The sequence below is a fragment of the Austrofundulus limnaeus genome, unplaced genomic scaffold (assembly GCF_001266775.1).
Source record: "Austrofundulus limnaeus strain Quisiro unplaced genomic scaffold, Austrofundulus_limnaeus-1.0 Scaffold0, whole genome shotgun sequence".
NCBI lineage: Eukaryota > Metazoa > Chordata > Actinopteri > Cyprinodontiformes > Rivulidae > Austrofundulus > Austrofundulus limnaeus.
Genome location: NW_013952402.1, coordinates 9164893 through 9176135, shown reverse-complemented (window position 1 = coordinate 9176135; position 11243 = coordinate 9164893). Strand labels below are relative to the sequence as shown.

The 11243-nt window shown below is 38.7% G+C and overlaps 2 protein-coding genes across 3 annotated transcripts in view; one reads left to right on the top strand and one right to left on the bottom strand.

The window, feature by feature from the left end:
- LOC106513395 (SH3 and PX domain-containing protein 2A) overlaps positions 1-3468 on the top strand; it is a 75805-nt gene extending 72337 nt beyond the window's left edge. For both annotated transcript variants that reach the window (XM_014002204.1, XM_014002211.1), the window contains 2 exons: positions 410-529; positions 688-3468. In XM_014002204.1, coding sequence (XP_013857658.1) covers positions 410-529; positions 688-2607 — 2040 coding nt within the window. In that variant the 3' untranslated portion in view covers positions 2608-3468. The remainder of the gene's footprint in view (positions 1-409; positions 530-687) is intronic.
- Positions 3469-7417: 3949 nt separating this feature from the next.
- The window catches only part of LOC106513389 (E3 ubiquitin-protein ligase NEURL1), a 35298-nt gene continuing 31472 nt past the window's right edge, over positions 7418-11243 (bottom strand). Inside the window, exon 6 of the mRNA XM_014002192.1 lies at positions 7418-10924. Coding sequence (XP_013857646.1) covers positions 10680-10924 — 245 coding nt within the window. The 3' untranslated portion in view covers positions 7418-10679. The remainder of the gene's footprint in view (positions 10925-11243) is intronic.

Genomic DNA, 11243 nt, shown 5'->3' with positions numbered 1-11243 from the left:
TATATATATGTTTATTTATTTTATTTTATATTTTTTTCCAAATGAGGACTACACAACAAAACAATAGGGAACAAATAGTCTAATACATTACAATTAATATCTTTACGCAAACTTATTCATTTTTAAGCTCATGCACTGCAACAAATTATTTTAAGTATCAAAGGTAGAAGGTTTGGAAAAAGCAGAAAATGCAGATTTATATCATGCATGAACATTATTTAAATGTTGCAGCTAATTCTGACAGTAAAATAAATGTAAATTACTTTTTATTTGCCTTCTTATCAAAAGAATAATGAAAACCTGAGAGTAAACTGAGAAAATAAAAAATGTTATTTGTTACAGTGTTATAGTACTTAGTTGAATAATTAAGTTCCTGTTTTTTAACATTGTCTGTTTTATTTTTACATAGGGGTTTCAGTTGCCCTGCCCTCCAGAGCCCCCTACAGTTGAAGCAGAGTATTACACCATTGCAGATTTTCAATCTTGCATATCTGATGGGATCAGCTTTAATGGAGGTCAAAAAGCAGATGTAAGCTCTTTTTATGTAAACTTAAAAAACAAGATAATCATAAGGCTTTGGCACAAATCATGTATTTGTTGCTTCATCAGTTTATATCTCAAAGCTTTGTTATATAATTAAACCCCCTTCATTTAAAAACTAAACTTCATAAATGTGTGGATTTTTAGGTTATTGAGAAGAATTCTGGTGGATGGTGGTATGTCCAGATAGGCGAGAAGGAAGGCTGGGCCCCATGCTCCTACATTGACAAACGTAAAAAGCCCAACTCGAATCGACGAACAAGCACCCTGTGCCGCCCCAAAGTTCCCCCACCAGCTCCCCCTGTCAAAAAACAAGACTCAGTGGAGACTGCACCTCCCAGCAGCCCTGGATCTGAGGCCCCAGAGTCTCCCGTGTCACCTGGGAGGCCGGTGTATGAAGAGCCGGAGTATGATGTCCCCACCATTGGTGATCTGGACCTAGAGTCTGAGTTTGAGTTTCTGAGGGGAGAAAGTTCTCTGGTGGATGTAAAAAATGACGAAACTTCTTCTGAAAAGGGATCTCAACTGTCCTCCAAACCATCGCCGGCTTCATCACTTCACAGCGCCTCCTTTAAGTTTGGAGAATCATTTGAGGATGGGCACGAAGCAGAGGGGGAGGCAGAGGGAGAGGAAGAGTGCATCTATGAGAATGATGTGTTCCTGCCCTTCAAACAGACCCCAGAGAGGCAGTGCAGCAGGGACTCAAACTCCTCCAAGACAAGTGTCTTATCGGAAAACGGCAAGCCTGCAAACCCGTCTTCAGGTGGATTTAGACCTGCTGGTAACAGGTTTAAGACAGACTTGAATGGGAGCTCTTTTTCACCCCGATCCGAAGAGGCATCTAGTCCGAAATCTCTCTCCAATGAATCCACCCCAGATCTGTTGAGACCAAAGAAAGACCATGAGGAGAGCAAGGCTATGTTTAAGTCCTCCAATAAACCAAGGCCGGTAGTGAGACCTAAACCACAGGTAACCAAGGCCTCCAGTGCAGAGAAGATGGACATCAGCACCTTAAGAAGACAGCTGCGACCCACAGGTCAGCTGAGGAATGGCACCAAAACCAAAGGCGAAGACTCTGAGACAGCTTCCGTCATTTCCTCTGAAGACTCCTTCTCCTCTCAGAGTACTTCTGATCTTTCTTCCATCTACTCGAAAGGAAGCCGAGGTGACTCTGACCTGGAAGGCTGCAGCCTGTACCGCACCACAGATCCTTATGAGAAAGTCCAAGACTCTGAGCTCAGCTTCCCTGCTGGAGTGGAAGTGGAAGTCCTTGAAAAGCAGGAAAGTGGCTGGTGGTACGTCCGTTGGAGAGACACTGAGGGTTGGGCTCCAACTTACTACCTTGAGCCCGTCAGGCAGCCAGACGACGTGGCAGAGTACGAATCTGATGGGACTCTGGCTAAACCTGGGAGCCTCAGCAAGTCTAACAGTCTGGAGAAGAACGAACAAAGGGTGCGGGTGTTGAACAACATCAACCAGAATCTGAAAAAGTCTCCACCCATCCCCTCTAAGCCTCCAGGTGGTCTTTCCAAACCTACCAGCTTGTTCGGCTCAATAAAGCAGAACAGCACCAAACAACAGCAGGTTGTCAGACCCCAGTCAGTCTTCATCTCAGCTCCAGTCAGAGATGGTCCCAGCTCTATTGGCTCACTCAGAAGAAACGAGTCCCTCACTTCAGCCGACAACCCACGCTCCAGCCCAACGGTGCGTCGCAATGCCTCGTTTGGTACCGTGCCTCGAAGCCTGGCGCAAAACAGCATAGCGCTTCCTATCAGGAGTAAGTCTGGTACAGGCAGCGCCGAATCTCTTGGTTTAAGCTGTCAAAAGAATGCTCTTCCAGTGTCTGCGGTGAAACCGAAACCCCACATCATCCACAACAACCTCAGAGAGGTTTACATTTCCATCGCAGATTATCCAGGCGATGAAGAGACGATGGGCTTTCCTGAGGGGACGAATCTGGAGGTTCTTGAAAAAAACCCTAATGGCTGGTGGTACTGCAAGTTTCTGGAAAATGGTAGACCAAGAAAAGGATGGGTTCCTTCGAATTACCTGGAGAAAAAGCCCTAGCACCCTTGTGTCAGGTCTTCAATACTCTCTCAAGGTCAATCAGATGGAATTTTTTTTTAAATGAGGCTAATCTGGTACCTACACCAAAACAAGCATCAAAACCAAAATTTTAAGAAATTAACTAGTGGAAAAAGTCATATGTATTCAAAGCCAGTTTAACACCGTGTCTTAAAAGAGATAACCGGAACACAGCAGAATTGTTGAATTTTCTCCAACATTTACATTTAACTTGAAGAATGTCTAAATGTGTCTAATCTTTGAACAGTTTTCTGTATTTTGTAAAACATAGTTTTAAATGCTTTTAAAGAATATTCAGCTTATTGCATGTTTGAAGTGATTCATTATACCAACAACGCCTTGAGCTGTTGAAAATAACCAGTTCTCCATTTGTTAATAAAAAGCCCTGTTGTTAAAGATGCTTTACATTAGTCTCATCTTGGTGCTGCATGTTTTTTATATAAACCTTGAAAATGTATGTCATCTTTTTGTAAAGTATTTTCTCTGACTAATTTTGTAATATTGTCCTAAAGAAACAAATTGTGAGCATCTCAGTTTATCAGTATTTTGTTAAAATTGTAACATTTTTATGCTTCTTTCCTGTTTTTAATTTTCTTTCTGAAACTTTTCTTTAGTAAAAAAAAAGATATTTATTCATTACCTACAAATGTAATAAAATTCACCTTTTCATCATCTCTAAACTGCTCTATTAAATACAATAAAATTTAGAATTTCTGCTGGGCAGTAAATTTGACACAACTCTCTTTCTTTGAGATGCTCACTTTTGTTTTATGTTTAAAATATGTCCAGTTATAATAACTGAAGTGCCAAATAATGACTTTAATAAATGCACTTTTAAACAGCCATGGTTATTTATTTTCTGAAAATATATTTCCATTGCTTATCACAAGCCAGAGTTGACTAAAATGCAGAAAGTAGATGGTATTTACAGAAATAATTTGTAAAACATGATATACATCTAGACATTTCTTTAAAAACATGCTTCATCAAGTGGCAGAAAAACCAGAACCAGAGATGAATTAATGCCTTGTTCTTTCACACGGCACAAATTGAAGAAGAAGACAAACAAAAAATGTGTTAATTCTTTCAGCAAATATCTTGGAAGGCAGTGATCTCCATTAGGATGAAAGTAATGCACAAAGGGAGTAATTAGCGTCTGAATTAACTGCAATTTAATGTGCCGTATAATTACAAATTAGAATAACAACAGATCACAAACCATAATCACAGCAAACATCAAACCTTTTGGTTTTTCTATTTTTACTGTGGAGTAATAATAAAACAGACCAACATAATTTGTATATTGCAGTTTGACTAACAATGTTGAATAAACTTTACAAGTTTTAACCTTTAAGCCAGCTATTACAGTACTTGAGCTGGACCTACATTTTTCATTTTGATATAAGTAAATTTTGCTCTTGTTATTTTAATACTCTCACTCCCATCTCATCAAATACTGACGCATTTCCAAGGTTCCCTCTGTGTCTTATTTTGACGCGTCAGGTATGGGTTGGTTATTTAGCTAAGGTGGCAGCGTTGGTCAGAGCAGCTGCCTCAAAGCAATAAGGTTGCAGGTTCAAAACTGGCTCCATGTCCGGCGTTGCTGTGTTCTCCTTGCACATGTGGGTTTACTCAAGATACTCCTATGACAAATTCTGAATTATTACATCACAATATTTGCAACAAAACTGCCAAATAAGATCTGGACTTACCAACTTCAATTTGGTGGTCTTCATTCTCCTGTGGCTCTGAGTCAGACTGTGGCTCCAACATGTCAGGCCGATGGACAAGTCTTCCATTGTTGTCATCTTTTACTTCATTTGTAAATAACTATCCTCTGCATACCTATATAGTCATAACTCCTCTTATCAGTCTGGACTAACCACTCTGTGGGGGGGGGGGGGTGACGACCTCATTTGGATTTAAAGAGACAGCCTCAAAATGAGTTGATCTGAGACACAGCTCAGAAAAGGGGTGAAAGAGGGGCTTGCGGAGTTACAATAATTCAGACCAAAGTATTGCAGTTCTATGTTATATAGACCCCAAATAAATTATTTAAATGTGAAAAAGAAGAATTTAAAAGCATGATATGCCTCCTTTAAAACTGGAATGTACAGTACTGCCATGTATAATAAAAGCAACTCCACATGAAAGCACTGGGTTACTTTTCAAGTTTCCTGTGTATTGCATAGTTTTTGTATTTGGTTTTGTGAAAAATAATCAGATTTACCACCCACCTGACTTTGATACAAAATATGTACATCCCAAGGGCTGATTCACCACTGAGCTGGAACTACATTTGTTGGCTTGGACATAAATTTAGAAATAATTCCAGGCTTTTTTTTAACTGGCAATGCATGTATCTGCTTGCATGCTGTCTTCTGGCTTATTAACTTGAACACAGTGGGTAAAATACAGGGTAAAAAAGAGTATGGTTTATGAAATAACAAAGGTGTAATTATTCATATTGGAATTTAGTGTGAATATGTATAATAAAACAAGATATTGTTGTTGCTATATTTGATTTTAAATGTATATTTTGTATAAGTTTCTGGAAAAAATAAGCGTAGTGGGTGATTAATATGTTTGATCTCATTGCACAGTGTTTTGATGCTGTTGTTTCCAGTGTAGAAGGTGTTGGACATGCTTTTGACCACTGGAGGGCAGCATTGCTCAGCACCTTTGTCAGAATAAAAACACCAACGGAATAACCTTCACCAGTGACTTCATCAGTTCAGTTAAATAGGATAAAAGTGAGATGACTCACTTGATATTTTAGAATGCTTTTAAACAGGATTGCACATTTCAAAGTCTTTCAACACCACAAATCTGACAGAAAAAAAAAAATAGCACATTCTTCTGAACTGCAGCCTCACAGTCTAACACCAAGAGGGCTAAACTCAGACTCTGATGTGTGGGTAAAATTTAAAAGCATCGCTATCCTTGTTTTATTTCTTTTTTTGAAACACAAACTCTGTACTTTAATCGACAGCGAGCGTGCTTGACCTAGCAGCTGTCTGACAGAGATACTGCTACACAGCTCAAACTAGTCGGCCAAGCCTTCAAGCCTTCAGAAGGCCAGCAGCCAGGTTCACAGAGAGGTCTGAGCGGAAAGTGTGTGTGTATGTGTGTGCGCGCAGACACCGGTGAAGTACACTGTATTCATGTCACTTTCACAGACTATAGTTGTGTATCGTCCTCCCAACGCTGAGAACACTTGGTCCATTAGCAGCAGCCTCTACACTGCTGCCTGTTTTATGTCCGGACGTCGCAGGCTTCACCGCTGCCTGTTTGGATTGCACCATAAGACGGAGCTGCAGCAGAGCCAGACCTACAGTAAATAACAGATGATGTTCACTGTGGCCAGATCTGCATACCACAGCTATAAACAGTTTCCCTGTGAGTTATGGACGTTTACTAAAAGCTCTCGCCTTTGTTATTCATATAGTATGTGGCGCAATGCTGGTCGAGTACACTTTTGAGAAGAGTGATTATACAGTGCAGAGTGCCTCTTTGTTCTCTCGCTGTTGTCCAGTCGGTGATTTCTTGCGTAAGTCATGCTGTAAATGCACCATCAAACATTTTCAGCGCCTATTTGGGGGAGGAGAGTTAATGACATCAATTCAGTCTTATACCCCATCAGTGCCAAGCTGAGCTCAGATTCATGCCGTGCTTGAAATACCTAAAAAAAAGAGCTGCAGCAGTGAAGCGGAAACGGTCAACTTCCTTTTCTTTAATGTTCATTTGAGCCAAGTGGTTGGACCAACAAGAAGGGCCTGACCTAAATGAGATTAAAACTTATATTTCCTGTATGTACAGGGGTTAGACAATGAAACTGAAACACCTGTCATTTAGTGTGCGAGGTTTCATGGCTAAACAGGACCAGCTTGGTGGCCAATCTTCATTAATCGCACCAGTAAGATCAGAGTGTGAAGGTTCAATTAGCAGGGTAAGAGCACAGTTTGGCTCAAAATATTGCACACAACATTATGGGTGACATACCAGAGTTCAAAAGAGGACACATTGTTGGTGCACGTCTTGCTGGTGCATCTGTGACCAAGACAGCAAGTCTTTGTGATGTATCAAGAGCCACAGTATCCTGTGTAATGTCAGCCTCCCACCAAGAAGGACGAACCACATCCAACAGGATTCACTGTGGATGCAAGAGGAAGCAGTCTGAAAAGGATGTTGTGGTCTAAAACCAGGTGTTTCACTTTCATTGTCTAACCCAGAGGAGCCCAAAGTGGGACCTGTGGGCCAGATTTGGCTCGCCAAGCCATTTGATTTGGCCCACCAACAGTTGCCAAAGTTACAAGGTTATACTATGTAGAAACACAGTATTTCCATTGGTCAAATGACTACATTAAAGGGCTGTAGTGAATAGTTTTCATTCATGGTGCTGATTTATTWGGATTAAACATGAAACATGAAATGACAAGAAACATTTAGATCAGATTTAACCCCACATGTAGATTTGCACACTTTATAATGCCACAAAAACTCATTTAATCAATTTATGAAATGTCCCATGAGCCTTTGCTACTTGAGCGTATGGCAGACTTTCTCCAAGTGCACAGACTAAAACAAAAGTGGGCCATTGGATAGCTTAATCGTTAAAAATAAAGGACTTTACTTTAAAAAATATTTGTATTTCATGTATTATATTACTGAATTTGGCCGGCAGCCCTGGATAGATTTTCATTTTGGCCCTCTCGGGGAAAATGTTTGGGCACCCCTGGTCTAACCCCTGTATCTTATGAATAATAAAAGACGGCAAACAAAACAAAAAAGGCAGTGTCTTAAATTTTATTTCTTAAACCAAAYATAATTAGCAAAGATATCAACACCCATTGAAGAAAACCCAGTGAATCAAAATGACAAGTTAATATTCCAATAAACAAACATCATTTCTTGATTTCCCATCTTTAGATCTTGAGCAAAATAGTTTTGGTCACATCAAAAATGATTACCACACAATGTTGATATAGAGGCAAAAATATAATAGGCTTTATTATATGGCTTTTATCATATGGATAAAAAGAGTTTTCATCAATAAAGTCTGAGTGCACATGGTGCAGTTATGTCCTGTTAAACCCTGAAAGACTTGCAGACTAAACCTGGTCCTGCACGAGCACCAACTTTCATGTCCCACAGCTTTTAGAGTACAAATAAAACTCTGTTATGGTATGATTTATTTTATTTTATTTTTTGCAGAAACCTGTTGCCAGGCAACTGCAGGCAGACCAATGTGAGTTTTGACTCTTTTGATCTGATGAGTTTACGTCCTAAACATAGTAAAATTGTGATATTTTGAGGGGAACGTCTTCCTTTTGTTCCTGTTAATAATACTTTGTTTTTAGAATAACGAACACGAACACTGTTGTGCGCTTGGTACAAACAACCAGTCCAAAATCTGTAGCAGGAACCAGATGAACATGTGCTTATAGTTATTTTTTTTCTTCCACTCAGCCCTGTTTTAAAAAAATGATGAATGCTTGGGATGCTGTTCATGTAAATAAAAGCATCGTGAAATGATTTGCAAACTGATGTACATTCTACAAAGACGGTTATCAAATTTATGCTCATTTTGAATTGGTTTTTGAATGTTTTTATAAGAATCACATAACTTTGTTTTAAAAGCATCTGCTTGGGATCTAAGAGAAACCACTCAGTTTTTATTTTGAAAGGACGTTTTCATTAGCCCAATGATCCAGAACGTACTATATTAGTTTTGTAGTGTCACGATGTGTCACAAGTTTTCAGTGGTTCAGCATGTTTAGATTGTGATTTAGAATGAATCATATTGCTAAAATAGCTAAGGGCATTTTTAAATATTTTATTTTTTATACCTAATAATTGAGAATTTCTGCAAAAAAAAAGTCAGATTTTTCATCTATTTTTTGCATCTAATGTTACAGGCATCAAAACTAAAATGAAGGATTTCACTTCCAGTATTTGATATGTTGGGTTTAACTCTCATTTAAAATATGACATCATAGTATATTTTTAAATATGGTTGTATGGTATCAGTTTTAACATAGGTAATTCAATTAGAAAATACATATAAGATCTATTATTGGAGTTCAGCATCATCGTCATTTAGATGATGATCACAATTTCCAAAAAATATAAAATATGAAACTAGTCCCCAACATGAATCTTTAACTTTGCATCTTTTTTTAAACATTTTGAACACCATAATCACACAGTGAAAATTCTTTATATTAACATTGAAAAATAAATACACTTTTAAATGTACAGCTAAGATTTCAATACTCACTAGCATTTTATTTTCTAATAAAATACCACATAAAAAATGTAACTCTCTTAGTTCATATTTGGTCAAAAAATGAAAAACAACCAGGTAGAAAAGTACAAGCTCAGAACAAAAATTCCAGTACTGTACAATGGAGTGACATGGAGTTAAACATTTGATCTTTAGCAGATAAGAAAKGTGCACAAGTTTACAAGTATTTAAAAAAAATGTCAATGTATACTTATGGTTAAATCTCTAAATGTAAGAAACACAATAAAAAGAGAATTTATAATGAGAAAAAATGATGTTTTTCCTCTTGGTTTTTACATCTGATAGATAAATTTGTTTAGATTTCATTCAGACAAGCTCAGAAAGTTGATATAAATGCTCCACAACAAACACGTWAGTGGTAGTTTTTCCTTCTACARTGATGAGATGAAAAGCTTCAGCACTTYGAAAGCAAAGCAAMATCTGCAACATCACAGGAGTCACTTTGTGTTTCAGAGAAAACAGCAACATAAAAAAAGCATCTGGGTTTCCCTACCAGTTAAAATATCAGAATAATATACAACATATGAGGAGAAAAAATGAGAATAACACGAGCTAGCTTTTACAAAGAGCTGCGCTCAGAAACTGATATGCAAAAACAAAACAAAACAAAAAAAAAGTCACAAAAGCATGAAATCCCTGTCAATGATGGCACATGTGTGAATTTTTACCACTTAAAGATGCCATGTACATAAATACATCATCACCTGTTTTAATCACAGATACAATAAATGCACAACCTGAAGTTAGCAGAGACCTGGGCTTTTCAGAGATTTTCGCAAAAAAGAAGATTTGAATTCATTATCTTAATGTGCTCTCTCGGCATTGCAAGCGGCCAGAGAAGGTGGGCACGGCTGCCAAGAAGCAAAATATCTGCGTGAATAAACAGCACAACAGGCGCACACGTCCCCTCCTCCTCCTCTTGTTTCCATCTCAAACATACATCCTCATCTTCCCTCTTTGGCTTCGACTTCACTGACTCACATCCCCAGTCGCCACAAATGTGACCTTCAGCAGTGAAATCCTTCACACTTTTTTTTATTACTCATTTCACTTCACCTGAAGTTTTGAAGAAATGCAAACGCTGAGATATTCAGGGAAAATACTTCACTTATTACTTATCTGAAATATATTATAGAGATATATGTTTTTCTTTTTTTTACCCAAAGCTTTAGGTTTTATTTTATAACATTGCTGGCTCGCAAACCCGTTTTTCTCAGCACCTTCCACTTATTTTGCCTCTGATATCTAGATGCCTTCTGGAAATCTCAAATAAAACTCTCTTCCCTTTGATTTTTTTCTTGGATTTAGGCGAGAATTGATTCTCCCTCTCAAACAGCGCTCTGACTCAACGCTTCCTGACAAGACGCGGAGGAGCAGCTGGTGAAGCCGCAGATTGATTCTGTTTGTTATTTTCCACAGCTCTGGACAATCTTACTTTACTTGGACGGTGCTATCACTGGGAGGAATGAGAGGGTTACTCGATGGGAAGTGGGGCATATGGCTCTTCAGATAGCTCTTTCTCTACAACAGAAGTGGCTCAGAGCTTTGCYGCTCACCTCGTTTTTTTTTAAGCAGCACCGTTATTTTTTTACTTCTATTGAAAATAGCAATGATGTGCATTTRTAACTAAGTCCTGGCGTTGAGTACCTGAGCCTGATCACACACAAATACACAAACATGCAGGTCTCTCACTTGTGCTGTAACCTTACATGGCTTTGATAACATCTCGAGCTCATCCGACACGAGCCTACGTGCTCCGGTAGATCTTGATGATATCTTTGATTGTCCTCCGGCAGATGGGGCAGCACGCGTTGGGCATCTTCTTGAGCTTCAGGCCGCACGTGTAGCAGAGACACATGTGTCCACAGGCGTAGAGGACGGTGTCCACCGCGTTCTCGTAGCAGATGGTGCATTCGTCACTCCACGGGTCGGAGCAGGGCGGGAACGTGGGGGATTCTGGATGGCTCGAAAATGGAGAGCCTGGGGTTGTGCCTGCAGTGAAGAGACAGAAAGATTTTTAGAGTTTGGGAAACGTTTTTTTTTTTTCTTTTGTCTACAGATGCCATTATACAGCCATGCTGCTGAAAATAATAAAGTAAAATTRAATTGAAAAAGGCTAGAAGAAGGAGCTTTATGGCAAAAGTGATTCATTGAAAGCTTAAGCAATGTGTCCTACTTATGGGGTGCCATTTTTAAAGTTACACCGTCAAAAATGACCAATATTTTTGTTTTATTTAGCTTTATATAAAAAGAAAGAATTGATATATTTTTCAAAGTCAGTTTTTCACCATATGATTCATGCATTTATAAA